Source organism: Molossus molossus, unplaced genomic scaffold, assembly GCF_014108415.1.
Source record: "Molossus molossus isolate mMolMol1 unplaced genomic scaffold, mMolMol1.p scaffold_m16_p_20, whole genome shotgun sequence".
In the NCBI taxonomy this organism is placed as follows: Eukaryota; Metazoa; Chordata; class Mammalia; order Chiroptera; family Molossidae; genus Molossus; species Molossus molossus.
This window is the reverse complement of record NW_023425356.1, coordinates 21,093,516-21,109,619: the sequence shown is the minus strand read 5'-3', so window position 1 is coordinate 21,109,619 and position 16,104 is coordinate 21,093,516. Positions and strand designations below refer to the sequence as shown.

Sequence of the window (16,104 nt, the reverse complement as noted above, 5' to 3'; positions counted from 1 at the left end):
ATGCTCAAGCAATGGAGAATAAAGCAGAAATATTGTGAGGAACATACAACTTTTCTAAGAGTGCCAAGCATAATTTCTTTTTTTTTTTATATATCCTCACCCAAGGACATTTTTTTCCATTTTTTGTTCAGATAGAGTGGGAGGGAGAGGGAGAGAGAGAAACATAGATGTGAAAGGGACACATTAAGTGGTTGCCACCCGCACGACCCAATCAGGGTTGGGGACAAACTGCAACCGAGGTATGTGCCCTTAGCGGGAACTGAACCCGGGTGTCTCTGGACAGCAGGCCAATGCTCTTAACTGCTGAACCAAACTGGCCAGGGCTTTTTTTGTTTTTTATCGAAGAATATTTCTGACATGCAACAAATGATCAATAAGTAGTTGTTGAATAAATGAATAGAGAGGGAGCAGAAATAATTCTGCATTGAACTGGTGCTAAAATGTGTTAAATTTGAGCCAATGAGTAGAAGCTGGGTTTGGACCTTCTCTATAGCATTTATAGCCAAACTGTCAGCCTCTATAACCCACTGTTGGGTAATGTGCTCCCTCCTTTCTTTTAGCATATGCCACATTTCCTACAGTGAACTAATAATAATGTAGGCATATTGATAATAATTCTTCAGAGTTTTGACTTAGAAGGAAAGAGGCTTGTCCCCAGATTCATTAGAAATGACATTTTTCTCCAAAAAAAAAAAAAAAAAGTAAATTTTAACATTGGAACTCTACTCTCCACCCAAAAAGAGGATGATATGTATGGATCATGGATATGGGTTATAAAGTGATAATATATCCTTAGCAGAGTATTTTTCACAAAAATGCTAGAAAAGAAACTTTCTGTTGAATAATATTCTAGTCTTATCCATAGTGATGAATCTCATTGGTCGGCTGGCATGATTACCAGTCTGGGTGTTGCCATGCTGAATTGGTCTTTTCTCTTTTTTTCTCCTCCTCTTTTCCTTCCCTCTGTTCCTCCTCCTTTTGTTTTATTTTTCTTTCCCTGTACTTACAGAAGAGAAAGCTTATGAGGTGAACAAGTACCATGCTGGTGACTCATGAGTCTCATGTAGTCCTTATACATGAGACAATAAGACAGTTTCTCATTGGCAGAGCTTTGAGCTATTTTGGTCAATCCGTAGCAGATTGTATCTGGTTCTCTGAAATGTCGTTCTGCTCTTCATTAGGTTTCTGGATGTTATCAACATTGTTAAAATTTTCTAAGTACTTTTCTCTTCCCTTTCATTCTTCTTTGGTAGGTTGGAGCTCTGATCTGTGCCCAAAGGGCAAAACTTCAGGCAAGAAAGAGAATGAGTCTTGGGTCCTGATTCTTCTCCTTCCTGTTTTTTGTTCTGATTATTATTAAGACCTCAATATCTTTCTGCTTCAGCTATACTAGTGTTTTTGGGATTAATCCCATTTTTGCCATTACAAATAGCCAAGCAGTTGGCAACAAAATTCCATTGAGTGAAGTTCTCCCACCCTCCTTCTGCATACTTTGCAAGAGTTATCAGCCCTAGAGCAATGTTTTTGTGTTGTAAAACCAGGAAAGATACCAAAGTAGAACTTTTTGGAAGTAAGAAGGCCCCAAACCTAGTCCTTGCCTTGAAATCACTTATCTGCTTTATTTTCTCCATTATTTCACTTTGTCCAATTACTCCTTGCATACAGAGGACATTATTTTGTAGGTGACACTATCAGAACTGGATGTTGGCTCTTCTTGGTTCTTCCAGATCCCTTCCGAACCCATTCCTTGGGGGGAAAAGAGGAAGGGGTCAGCCAGGTACCAAAGAAGGGCATCCAGAATCAGTGTTTATCTTCTCAACTGAACTTACACTGATTTCCTCATTGAGAATCATTGATTCTATAGTTGTGTGTATGTACTTTCAGGTTGGTATGTTGGGAAGGGTTTGGGAGGAACCAAGTACTTTGAAATGCTAATTAAAATTTACAATGGTCTAGGTAATTGAACATTAAACCTTGCTGTGGGCTCAACTTTGCTCTTGCATTAGAAATCACATATGACAGCATGTTTGTATAGTTCTTTATAGTCCATAAAGTACTTTGAATTTAGCTTATCTCACCTAATCTTTATATAACCTAATATAGGTTCCTTTTCTTTTAGTTGAATATAGAGAGCAAATTTTTCTGATGTAACATGGGTTTGAACCCAGGTCTCATTTTTAAAAAGCTAAGCATGTTGACTTGCTGTTGGCTGAAAGGTTGTAAGATATAAAAGATTTGACTTGTTTTTGTTGGTAGACACCTTATATTTTGTAGTGTCAATTTTTATTATAAATCTTAGTCGTCCTGGCTTTAGCTTAGGGTTCCATTCCTAATTTGCCTAGTCTTTCCGCCAGGAGAAGTCAATGTTATTGAAGATGAAGCATCCTACAAAAGGTGTAGGTTATTGGGCTTTGCTATTCTTTCAGTTTTCTGGGTTATTTTATACAGCATGTTTCCTAACAACTAGGTGACATTTCCCTTGCCTCCTTTTTGGGAAGAGAAATGAAAACTATCTTGTTCCACATTTTTTGCCATTCTCACTCACCATGAGGAAGAATATTTTGCTGCTTTGCTTATTGGTACCAGAAATACTTGGTCTGTGCTACTAAGGACTATTCCAATTTCTCCTTTGAGCCCAGCTATATTCTGAAATTCTCAGGGAGCTTGGCCATTTCTGTTAATCCCATGTGTCTCTGTTGCTGCCTCACCATTAATCCTTATATATGAACTAAGGTCTTCTTACTCAGGTATTAACTTATGTTGTTGAAAATGCATCACATTTGAACTTCTCTTTTTAATTTTCTTTAATATGGCTAATCTTTATTCCTTTTGAATTCTTTAGAGCTAGGTTGATGTGATATATTAGTAGTCTTTGAAGATAAAGGCCAACATTCTCCAAAATGAAAAGGGAAGGAAGGTCTGTCTGTGTTCCAAAGTAATCATGTGTCTCTGATGTGATCATGGATGAAAGTTATGGGAATGGCAAACCCTTAAGAATTGACTTAATCTTTCAGAGTAGATTTTTCTATAGATAGAGACTTTTGTCATTTTTTGAACATATTCTTGAACTCTTTTCTAAATGTATACAGATAAAAGTCATAAATGATAATTATGAGATTTAACTACACACTTATCTTAAACACTTGCACTGATTAAATATTTAGCAAGTAAAACTTACTTTAGTAAGTAAATGCCAAATTCCTATTGAATTTATAGCAGAAATCAAGATGAGTCTGTAGGAATGCAGAATCAGTTTCTGCATTGTTTTTTTGACATTGCATTTTCTCATCCTTATCCTCTTTATTTTATTTTATTTTATTTTATTTTTCTTTATTGATTTTAGAGAGAGAGGAAGGGAGAGGGAGAGATAGAAACATTGATGAGAGACAGCATCGATTGGCCACCTCCTGCATGCCTCCCACTGGGGATCAGGCCCACAACCTGGGCATGTGTCCTGACCAGGAATCAAACCAGTGACCGCATGGGTTGAGGCTCAACCACTGAGCCACACCGGCCTGGCTCATCCTTATCCTCTTTCTTCATTTCTATAGATCCGCTCTTTACCTTTTTTCTGAAATAATTAACAGAGGAGTAAAACACCATAGATATGCTCTAAAAGTTCTTACACTTTTAGTTCTACAGAAAAAATTATTAATCAAGCCCCAGACGTTCCAATTAATCTTGGGTCTCTTATGCTCTTTCTCCTTCAGCCCTGGCATCAAATGTGACCTGACTCTGATGGATAAATATATCAAGAACAGATCTATTTCCCAGAGAAAATATAAACACTGGAGTAAGAAAAGAGACTAGAACAGGAATGGAATATGTTTATGGGCTCTGTGAATATTAGGGAGAAAGAGAAAGGGACTTCTAAAAATCTCTGTCCAAAAAGTATCAGCACAAGAGGTTTAGTTTGTCAGGTTTAATTTGACTCAAACCCTAATTGTTTCCATATGCAGGATAGAGATGTCTGAGTATGTGTGTACACACTTACGATTGTGTTTTGTTTATTTTTTTAACAGTATCTGGAACCAAGAGATCCATGTCATCTGAGGTAAGTTTCTTATTGATACAGTAGTTCTAAAACTTTAATACTGGAATAGAAGGATACCTGATTCTGACATCTTTATTTTCCTCGTTTAAGTCTCTGGAGCTAGACAAAATTCTTACATCTTTTTGGTAAGTTAGAAATTATACAACTCTACTTTTGTTGTCATTTATTTTTTAATTTTTATTTTTTTTATTTTTATTGATATTAGAGAGAGAGGAACATCGATTGGCTGCCTCCTGCATGCCCTCCACTGGAGATTTGGCCCACAACCTGGGTATGTGCCCTGACCTGGAATAGAACCGGCAACCTCTTGGTGCATAGGGTGATGCTCAACCACTGAGCCACACCAGCTGGGCTTATTTTAGTTTTTTAAATTTATTGATTTTAGAGAGAAGGAGGGAGAGAGAGAGCGAAACATCGATATGTTCCACTTATTTATGCATTCATTGGTTGATTCTTGTATGTGCTCTGACCAGGAATTGATTTTCTTTTTTTTTTTTTATCCTCACCCGAGGACATTTTTTCCATTTTTTGCTCAGGTAGAGTGGGAGGGAGAGAGAGGAACAGAGAGAGAGAGAGAAACATCGATGTGAAAGGGACACATCGAGTGGCTGCCACCCGCACAACCGACCAGGGCCGGGGACAAACTGCAACCGAGGTACGCGCCCTTAGCGGGAACCGAACCCGGGTCTCTCAGGACCGCAGGCCGACGCTCTAAGCGCTGAGCCAAACCGGCCAGGGTCTGACCAGGAATTGAATCTGCAACCTTGGCGTATTGGGACAAAGCTTTAACCAACTGAGCTATCCAGCCAGGGCTGTGTTACAGTTTATTATGATATTAATTTAGTACTTTTTTATTTTTGTTAATCCTCACCCAAGGATATAGTCTTTCCATTGATTTTTAGAGAAAGTGGAGAGAGAGAGGGAGAGAGAGAGAGAGAGAGAGAGAGAGAGAGAGAGAGAGAGAGAGATGTGAGAGACACACATCGTTAGTTGCCTCCCACACACACCCTGACCAGGCCAGGGATGGAAACTGTGACCCTTAGACGTGTGGGCTGACGCTCTAACGACTGAGCAGCACTGGTCAGGGCAATTTAGTACATTTTTAGTGTACCAAATGCAGTGTAACAAAGAGTAAATAATATACCAAAGTTACCTGTATGGGTATTCTTATTTAATCTTGCAAACAACTCCTATGAGGGAAGTGCTATAATCCATGTTTTGCAGATGATGAAAGTGAGGATTAGAGGTTCTATAATTTGTCCAAAGTCACTTAGTTAATAAGTGGGATTGATAAATGTGGGATTCAAACCCAGACTGTCCAACACTAAAGCCTACTGTCTTGGTTTGCTATTACTGTTTCTGGTTGCACAGCTTCAGTGAATTTGAATAACATCTTTTAACCATACAGAAGCTAACTTCCTAAATTTTTTTTGTGTGTGCAGAATGTTTTCCATTTGCTTTAACTTTCTTCCCATGGAGTATTTCCCAGCCTTCTTCTTAGTTCTTGCCTCTCTCCTGGGTTTTGTGACAGGGCTTCAGAATGTAGGCCCTTTTGTCCCTAGGATTTTAGGCTTTTTTCTTAGAATATCTTCTAAGATCTGTGAGGTTGTATGCAAAGTGTTTCTGACACTAAGGGCCTTAGCAAGTAGTAGAACTTGAATATCAGGTCTTAAGATCATGACATCCTATTTTCACTAGTCTTTTTGCCTTCTGGTTTATTAACTTAATGAGTATTGACATCATGAAGAATACCTTCCTGTCTGCTGTGCTGACATTTTGGCTGTGGAGAATAGCCTTCTGGGCCCTGCTCTACTGGTTTTACTTCTTCCTTATTTCAGGGGCTAATATGTGGGTGGAAAATAAAGGCATGTCATGTTCTCAGGAATCTCTTCAAGGCACTGAGGCCCCTATCCTATCTCAGAGGAGTCATCTTATTGCCTCAGCCTTTTTCTTTTCTTTTTCTTTATTGATTTGAAAGAGAGAGAGAGAAATATCAATGAGAGAGAACATCAATAGGCCTCCTCCTTCATGCTCCTCATTTGGCCCACAACCTGGGCATGTGCCCTGACCAGGAATCGAACTGGCGACCTCTTGGTGCATGGGTCACCACTGAGCCACACCAACTGGGGTTGCCTCAGCCTTTTAATTCCTGGCTTTGCAGTGCTTGCATTTGCCAGTTCTTATGGTGAATTCAATATTTATATTGGTTGGACAGTTAGAGAGGCAGTAACTTCTGGAAGGAAGCTGGTGAAAAAGGATCTGTGAAACTCTACTTGTAACCTGTCTTGCTTTTGTGTACTTCTCCTGTTTCTACTTTTCTTTAATGATACTAATTTTTTTTTTTTTTAATCCTCACCCGAGGACTTTTTTTTTACATTTTTTGTTCAGATAGAGTGAGAGGGAGAGAAAGAGAGAGAGAGAGAAACATCAACGTGAAAGGCACACATCGAGTGGCTGCCACCTGCATGACCAACCAGGGCTGGGGACAAACTGCAACCAAGGTACGCGCCCTTAGCGGGAACTGAACCCAGGACTCTCTGGACCACAGGCCGACGCTCTAACCGCTGATCCAAACCGTCCAGGGCAGTGATACTCATTTTTACTTTCTGTTCATCATTCTGAGGAACAGAGGTGAAATATGCATCCCTTGGATTTTCTTCTATGTTCTTTCAGCAAGTTAATTCACGGGGAAGCAACACTATAACTGTGTGTTTGCATGGGGTCGGTTTTCTGAAGATTTTATACATGTTCATAACCTAAAAAGGGTATGTTGAGTGTTTTGGTTTATCATCATGGTAGCTGTTTGGTGTATTATGTGGGAATTATATATTAATCTTGATTCTTCTTTTTCTAGGTGCCTTATGCCTCTGGCACGTCCATCAGGAAAATAGGCCACAGAAGTGTTGATTCCTCAGGAGAGACAACATACAAAAAGGTGTGTTTGGGTGGAACCCTTTCATCTTACTCCAGGAAGGGATAGTTCTGTCCCCTTGATGTTATTATCCATATTCTATCCCATTTCTTGATATCCTAAGCCTTTGCACAATAACTATCATACAACTTGTTCTTTATAGTTTACTTCACACAGGGTGAATTTTCTTTCATCTGTATGTGTGATTAAATGAAAATGTTTTATTTGTGTGTGTGTTAATCCTCACTAGAGGATATTTTTTTCCATTGATTCTTAGAGAGGGTGGGGAGAGAGAAACATCAGGGAGAGAGAAACTTCTATTGTCTGCCTCACCTACGTGCCCTGACTGGGGCTGGGGATTGAACCTGAAACACAAGTACGTGTCCTTGACTGGGAATTGAACCTGTAGCCCTTCAGTGTACAGGCTGATGTTCTAACCACTGAGAAACACCAGCCAGTGCAAATGAGAATGTTCTTTTTTAAAGAAATATTTTTTGCTTTATTGATTTTAGAGAGAGAGGAAGGGAGAGGGAGAGAGCTAGAAACATCAATGAGAGAGAACATCGATTGGCTGCCTTCTGCATGCCCCACTTTGGGGATTTGACCCACAATCTGGGCACGTGCCCTGACTGGGAACTGAACCCGGAATCTCTTGGTGCATGGGTCGACCCTCAACCACTGAGCCACAACAGCTGGGTGAGAATGTTCTTTTTTTTTTTTTTTTTTTTTTTGAGAACGTTCTTAATGGACAAATCTGGTTTTGGATGTTATTTCACTGAGCTGAAAAAATTGGGTTTCCCTGTTAGGTATAAATAACTAACAAGCCCTCAAGGCCATTTTTCCTTCCTACAGGAAAAGCTGTCTCTTGAAGTCTTTCTGTCTTTACTCTGATACATAAAATCAAGGCCATATCTCATCCAGTCTGGTAATGCACAGATACACGGCAGATCGAGTGTTTTCTTTCTTTGTAGGTTTTTTATTTTATTAAGATTTTCTTGCCCTGGCTGGTTTGGCTCAGCGGTTGAAGAGTCGGCCTGCGGCCCAGAGAGACCCAGGTTCGGTTCCCGCTAAGGGCATATACCTCGGTTGCAGTTTGTCCCCGGCCCTGGTTGGTCGAGCGGGTGGCACCCACTCGATGTGTCCCTTTCACATCGATGTTTCTCTCTCTCTCTCTTCCTCTCTCTCCCTCCCACTCTATCTGAACAAAAAAATGGAAAAATGTCCTCGGGCGAGGATAAAAAAAAAAAAAGATTTTCTTCACTTTTGTTTTTATTTTCTTATTATTTTTAATCCTCACCCAAGTTTTTTTTTTTTTTTTTTTTTCCAGTTTTTTTTTTTTGTTTGTTTTTTGTTTTGTTTGTTTTTTTATCCTCACCCGAGGACATTTTTTTTTGTTCAGATAGAGTAGGAGGGAGACAGAGAGAGAGAGAGAGAGAAACATCGATGTGAAAGGGACACATCGAGTGGCTGCCACCCGCACGACCAACCAGGGCCGGGGACAAACTGCAACCAAGGTACATGCCCCCAGCGGGAACCGAACCCGGGTCTCTTGGGACCGCAGGCTGATGCTCTAACCGCTGAGCCAAATCGGCCAGGGCCCAAGGATGTTTTTACTTATTTTATTTAATTATTTATTTTATTTTATTTTTTCTTATTGATTTTAGAGAGAGAGAAACAGAGAGGGAGAGAGAGATGAAGACATTGATGATAGAGAACATCAATTGGCCACCTCCTATATGACCCCCACTAGGGATCAAGCCCACAACCTTGGCATATGCCCTGACTGGGAATTGAACCACTGACCTCTTTGTTGCATGGGTTGATGCTCAACCACTGAGCCACACCGGCCAGGCGTTTTTATTGATTTTAGAGACAGAGGAAAGAGTCGAGGAAGAGAAAGAAAGAGAGAAACAACGTGAGAGGGAAATATCGATCGGTTGCATCCTATATGCACCCCAGCCGGGGATCAAACTCCAAACCTGGGTATGTGCCCTGACTGGGAATTGATCCTGCATCCTTTCAGTGTTTAGGACCATGCTCCAGCCAACTGAACCACACCAGCCAGAGAGTTTTTTTTATTTGTTTGTTTTTCAAAGAATGTAGTTTCAGCCCGGCCAGTGTGGCTCAGTAGTTAGAACGTTGGCCCGCGGACCAATGAGTCTCGGGTTTGATTCCAGTCAAGGGCACATACCTCGGTTGCGGTTTGTCCCTGGCCCTGGTCTAGTCGTGTGGGAGGCAACCAGTTGATGTGGCTCTATCACACTGATGTTTTTCTCTGTCTCTCTCTCTCTCTCTCTCTCCCCCTTCCTCCCACTCTATCTGATAATAGGTGGAAAAATATCCTTGGGTAAGGAGTAAAATATAAAAGGTAATAAAATCAATAAAGAAAAAAAAATTAAAGAGAAAAGAAAAACATGTTTAATTTTTTTTTTAATCCTTACCTAAGGACATTTTTGCATTTATCTTTAGATAGAGCTGGAGGGAGAGAGGGAGGAAGAGAGAGAGAGAGAAACATCCATGTGAGAGAGACACATCGACTGGCTGCCACCCACACAATCCCAACCAGGGCTGGGGACAAACTGCAACCAAGGTACGTGCCCTTAGCAGGAACCGAACCCAGGTCTCTCTGGTCCATGGGCCGACGCTTTAACTGCTGAGCCAAACCAGCCAGGGCAAGAAAAACATATTTATAAAAAGTTATTTGAGTCTTTTCAGGCTTCTTCAGTTAGGAGTTTTTTGTACCACTCTAGTGTCTGAAGAACACCAATCAGGCTCTGCCTTAGAGGACTAAAGCTTCTGTAGCTCGGTAGATAATCAGAATATTAGTTAATTATTATTATTATTATTTTTTAGAATATTAGTTAATTTTAATTGCAGTCTATATCAGATGAATACAATGTTTGGAGGACCCCAGATATTCTGGGATGAGGAACTTTTGGAGTGAGACATAAGATTGTTCTCTCAATATAATGTATCTTCCAAATATAGATATGGATAGAAGGGAACACCTTGCCTAGCTTGAGACTGGTTAGGACAGATAGTCCTCTCTTTGCTACTCTGTTTTTTCAGGCCCTTCCATTCTTTGCCAGGCTAAACTACAATGTAAAAAACATGGGGATTAGGCCCTGGCTGTTTTTGCTCAGTGGTTAGAGCACCAGCCTGCGGTCCAGAGAGAGCTGGATTCGGTTCCGCTAAGGGCGTGTACCTTGCTTGTAGTTTGTCCCGGGGTTGGTCATGTGGGTGGCGGCCACTAGTGTCCCATTCGTGTCGTGTTGTGTCGCTCGCGCGCGCTCTCTCTCTCCCTCTCTCTCTCTCTCTTCCCCTCCCACTCTATCTGAACAAAAAATGGAAAAATTTTCTCAGGCGAGGATTTAAAAAACCCAAAAAACATGGGGATTAGGAAACTGGGTTAGTCTGAAGTACTAGAAGGGCATTTGCTTTCTAATGCTGCTTCTGACTCATTCCTGAAGAGCTTTTATTGCTATGATCAGATTTAATACTAGAAACTTTGCCCTTATTTTCTTTCTGTTTTCAGACAACCTCATCAGCCTTGAAAGGTGCCATTCAACTAGGCATTACTCACACTGTGGGGAGCCTGAGTACCAAACCAGAGCGGGATGTCCTCATGCAAGACTTTTACGTGGTGGAGAGTATCTTCTTCCCCAGGTACAGAGGTTCATGTTCAGGATAATCTGGAAAGGGTAGCTTTTTCATATTAACCTCAGGGCAATTTTAGGGGTTCTGGTCTAATTTAGGCATATGTCTAATTCTTAACCTGCTTTTAATCAGGGTGATGTGTAACTCTAGAATATGGAGAGCAGATATTGTCCTTTGGATATTTCCATGAGCTTCTGGCTTGTAGAGTGAGCCCTAAATAAACAATTTCATGCATTTGGGTAGGAGGCAGGGTTATTCCCTGTGTTCATGTCTTAATCTCCAAGTTGTACTTTGTCTCACTCTGTAACTGACTCATCTAATCCCTCTGGTGCTCTCTGGAGGGATGTATTGACTGGCCTCTGGGTGACTCCCAGGGTGGACTCCCTGGATGACAGGAACTGGTAATTTATGGCTTCTTCTATTTAACCCTACAGTGAAGGGAGCAACCTAACCCCTGCTCATCACTACAATGACTTTCGGTTCAAGACCTATGCACCTGTTGCCTTCCGCTACTTTCGGGAATTATTTGGTATCCGGCCTGATGATTACTTGGTAAGCTTTGGATCTCACAACCCTGTGACTCCAGCATCAGAGTAATACTCCTACAAGAAGACCCTCTCTCTCCATAGGCTTACTCTAGATTTCTTTTAGAACAGAATTACATCTATAGTTGATTTCTGATTGGGCAGGTCCTGGTGTTTCTTAACTACTACTTTTTAATTTTTTATTAATTAATTTATTTTTGTTACAGATGTTCTCCTTTCCCTTCCCAGACACCCCCCCTCAGCATTGTTGTCTGTGTCCATTGGTTATGCATACATGCATATAAGTTCTTTGGTTTATCCCCCCCTTCCTCTGAGGTTTGTCAGTCTGAATTGTACTCCTTTCTATGGCTCATTTCTGAACTTGCTCTCTTCTCTCTGGGCCCCAGTACTCCCTCTGCAGTGAGCCACTAATTGAACTCTGCAGCTCTGGGGCTAGTGGTTCCCTCTTCTACGTGTCCAGCGATGACGAATTCATCATTAAAACGGTCCAGCATAAAGAGGCGGAGTTTCTACAGAAGCTGCTTCCAGGATATTACATGGTGAGGGGAAGAAGAGCACTGGCTACCTGTGCTGTCCGCTCCACTCCTAGATGGGGCTGGGAGGCTGTCTTTGGCGGGGCAAAACAATACCAGCGCTTCTGTCTTAAGAATAGAGTTCATTTTTGTGCTTTCATCTCACCTCTTTGCCTCTCTATGGCTAAAAAGGGTTTTGTTTATCTGTCTTATTTTAAGTGTTATTTGGCTTAGACTGTCCTTCCCAAATGCAAGATTCAGTGATGGCCTTGGCCATGTAGACCATTGTACTGTTAGGTCAGGGTTGCAGGTTTGAGCCCTAGTCAAGGCACATACAAGAATCAGCCAATGAATATATAAATAAGTGGAACAACAAATTGATCTCTCTCTCTCTCAAAATAAATAAATAAATTTTAAAGATGTTTTTAATGGAAAAAAGATTCAATGATGATTTTGTTTTCTATTCTTAGTTCAGCTTCTACATTGGGAATGGGGTTGGTTACTTCCCTTGATAGTATTATATTCATTCTTATTCTGACTGATTGCTCTTGGGCATTCGGGAGAGGTTAGGGAACTCTCCCCTGCCTCCCATCATACCCAAGAATATACTATACCAAGGTGGGCTAAGAGTTAAGACTCTTTCAATGCTGTATTCTCTTACACCTCTCTAAAGAAGTATATTCATCATACATTCACTATCCTGACTGATTACTATATTGGAGATCTATGGGTCAGCTTGGTGATGATTCCATCATTAGATGCATTGGAAATTTCAAACAAATATGGTATATGGTGTGGGCTTATGGGCAGACAGATTGTACCTGAATCCCAAGGAAGTTGGGTGGAAGCTTTTGCTCTTGAGTTTCACTGAAAATCATCTAAGTTGCTCTCCTACTTTTTGTTTTCATATCCTTAGAACCTCAACCAGAACCCTCGGACTTTGCTGCCTAAATTCTATGGACTATACTGTGTGCAGGCAGGTGGTAAGAACATTCGAATTGTGGTAATGAACAATCTGTTACCACGGTCAGTCAAGATGCATATCAAATATGACCTCAAAGGCTCAACCTACAAACGACGGGCTTCCCAAAAAGAACGAGAGAAGCCTCTCCCCACCCTTAAAGACCTGGACTTCTTACAAGACATCCCTGATGGTCTTTTTTTGGATGCTGATATGTACAATGCTCTGTGTAAGACCCTGCAACGGGACTGTTTGGTGAGTTTGTCATATTTTCTTCTCTCACAGACACCAAATCTCAATCACTAAAACAGCTTGGTTGTTCTTAGTCATCAAGTCTGTGGGAGGTGGGATTCTGTTACTTTTCTTCATATGTCCCAGACTTCATTTAAAATAATTTTTACACTGGGTTATAAGCCTTTACATTTTTACTTTCTCCCTATTTATCCTCCCCCACCTGGCTTTATTTTCTTCTCTATCTACCCTGGGCCTCATACTCATACATTATTCTTATTTTCATTCCAGCACTATCATTCCTAAGATCTTGGTTCTGCCTGCCAAATCCAAATCCATATCTTTGAAGCCAAGTGCTGATGAAGAAAATCACACAACTGTGTATACAGGCATCTCTCTCTACAGATGTATGATATCTGTCTCCACCTGAGCCTTCGGTTTTTCTCATCAATCTATTTTATTTTTCTTTTAGCAGAGAGTTCAGATGATTGTCACTCTTCTAAATACTTTTTCTTTTTAAACGTATCTTTATTGTTGAATTACAGATGTCCCCCTTTTTTCCCCCCATTGACCTCCTTCCTCCCCAATCTTGCCCCCCTTCTGCTTTCCCCTTCCTATTGTGTATGTGCATTGGTTATGCATATATGCATAGAAGTTCTTTGGTTTATCTCTTTCCGCCCTCCTTCCCCCCTTCCCTTTGAGGTTCATCAGTCTAACAACCAATTTGTACTTCTTAAGTCCTTCATCTTTTTCACCCATCCCCCCAGCCCACTCCCATCTGGCAAGCAATAAAACATTTTCTGTATCTATGAGTCTTTTTCTGTTCTGCTTGCTCATTTTGTTTGTAGATTCAATTATTGATAGATTAATTGCCATTTTATTGTTCTTATTTTTGTTCTTCTTGAAGAAGACCCTTCAACATTTCCTATAATACTGGTTTGGTGGTGATAAACTCCTTTAGCTTTTTCTGATCTGGGAAACTATATGTCCATCAATTCTAAATGATAGCTTTGCAGGATAGAGTAATCTTCATTGTAGGTCATTGCTTTTCATCACTTTGAATATCTCTTGCTACTCCTTTCTGGCCTGCAAAGTTCTTTTGAGAAATCAGCTGTCGGTCATTATGGGAGCTCCTTTGCAGGTAACAAATTGCTTTTAAGATTCTCTCTTTGTCTTTAACCTTTGGCATTTTGACGATGATGTGTTGTAGTGTGGACCTCTTTAGGTTCATCTTGTTTAGGACTCTCTGTGCTACCTGGACTTGTATGTCTGTTTTCTTCACCAAGTTTAGGAAGTTATCTGTCATTAATTTTTTCAAATCGGTTTTCAGTTTCTTGCTCGCTCTCTTCTCCTTCTGGCATCCTCATGATGTGAATGTTGGCACGCTTGAAGTTGTCCCAGAGGGTCCTTACACTATCCTAATTCTTTTTGGATTCTTTTTTCTTTTTCTGTTCTGATTGGATCGATTGTTTGCTTCTTGGCTTTACCTACTCTACTATTGATTCTCTGTAAATTATTCTTTATTTCAATTAGTGCGTACTTCATTTCTGACTGGTCCTTTTTTTTTTTTTTTTTTTTATCCTCACCTGAGGACATTTTTCTATTTTTTGTTCAGGTAGGGTGGGAGGGGGAGAGAAGAAGAGAGAGAGAAACATCGATGTGAAAGGGACACATCGAGCGGCTGCCACCCGCATGACCAACCAGGGCCGGGGACAAACTGCAACCGAGGTACATGCCCTTAGTGGGAACCAAACCCGGGTCTCTCGGGACCGCAGGCCGACACTCCAACCGCTGAGCCAAACTTGCCAGGTCCTGACTGGTCCTTTTTTATTTTGTTGATGTTCTCACTAAGTTCCTTGGCAGTCTCCTTAAGTTTCTGGAAGGTCTCACTAAGTTCCTTAAATGTCTCACTAAGTTCCTGGAACATCCTTATAACCAGTGTTTTGAACTCTGCATCTGTTAGATTGCTTATCTCCATTTTGTTAGTTCTTTTCCTGGAGTCTTGTTCTGTTCTTTCATTTGAGACATGTTTCTTTATCTCCTCATTTTGGCTGCTTCCCTGTGTTTCTATGTATTAGGTAAAGTTGCTCTCTCTCCTAGGCTTTTTGGAGGGTGGCCTATTATTGTAGGTGTCCTGTAAGACCCAGTGGCACAGCTTCCCTGATCACCCCAACTGGGCCCTCAAGGTGCACCACTAGTGTGAACTTACACCCTTCTGTTGTATTCGAGTCTTGATTGCTGTTGGCATGTCAATGGGAGGGATTTACTCAGGCTGATCAGCTTCAAGGACTGGCTGTGCCCACTGATCACTGGCCTTTGACTACCTTGGAGGATCAGCTGTGTAGGAGCCCATCACACAGAGCAAGACTTACTTCAGCAGTGTTCTGATACCCTCCAAGTCCACTCATTAACTGTCACTTGTGGAGGTGGGTGGGTGGTGGTGCTTCGATGTGGTCTGAAGCTGTCCACTGGGTGTGCTGGCTCTGGGGCAAGGTCAGTCACTGCCTGTGTTCTATCTGGGGCCACCCAACATAGGCTACAAAATGATCTGCAGATGAATACTGCTTGTGCTGGGCTTAGAGATGCCCAGGAAAAGCCAAGTTGGGAACCAAGGCTGGCTGCTTCTAGTGCCAGGCCTAGCGTCATTTAATGAGAGGTATGCGGCTCAATGAGACCAGATGTTGCTTGTTTGAGAGATTTTAGAAAAATCTGAAGCAGGATCCAAGACAGGCCAATCCTTTGGTAAAGCCATTGGAAACAGCTTGGGTGGGCCCAAAAGCTGGGTGGAGCAGGCCTCAGAGAATCACCAGGGCATGGCAAACAGTATGAGCCAGGTTGCTGGAATCCCAGATATGGCAGCTGTCTTCTGCCCTAGGGGAAGGGCTCACCAAAGGATCAACAGCCTCTGACAGCATGTCTGTCCAGGAGAAAGCTGCCCCTCCAGCTCTCCCCTCAATGCCGAACAATTCAGTTCTTTCCCATGTGTTTTTGATGCCTTTCAAGCTGTCTCCTGTATGCTGGAGCCTGGAAGGTGCAAGTCGGAGTAACTGCCTGGGGCTCCAGCCTCAGCCTCCCTCAGCCTCTGTTCCCACTGGTTTTTACAGCCAGAAGTGACAGGGACTTCTCTTCCTGAGCTGGGTGCCTGGTGTGGGACGGGGACCCTCTCACTCCTTAGGGAGGATCTTCACAGCCGAGGTATCCTCCTGATTTTTATCTGCCACACGTGTGTGTGA

At 41.6% G+C, this 16,104-nt stretch overlaps 1 protein-coding gene across 6 annotated transcripts in view; it reads left to right on the top strand.

Moving 5' to 3' along the window:
* Window positions 1-16,104, top strand: part of PIP5K1A (phosphatidylinositol-4-phosphate 5-kinase type 1 alpha) — a 49,798-nt gene that overhangs the window by 20,269 nt on the left and 13,425 nt on the right. For 4 of the 6 annotated variants that reach the window (XM_036271931.1, XM_036271935.1, XM_036271934.1 and 1 more), the window contains exons 2-7: window positions 4,023-4,054; window positions 6,909-6,989; window positions 10,501-10,631; window positions 11,057-11,174; window positions 11,554-11,706; window positions 12,596-12,895. In XM_036271931.1, coding sequence (XP_036127824.1) covers window positions 4,023-4,054; window positions 6,909-6,989; window positions 10,501-10,631; window positions 11,057-11,174; window positions 11,554-11,706; window positions 12,596-12,895 — 815 coding nt within the window. Of the gene's footprint in view, window positions 1-2,893; window positions 2,918-4,022; window positions 4,055-6,908; window positions 6,990-10,500; window positions 10,632-11,056; window positions 11,175-11,553; window positions 11,707-12,595; window positions 12,896-16,104 lie in introns of those variants that run through there. The other 2 variants (XM_036271932.1, XM_036271933.1) reach the window with 2 other exon arrangements.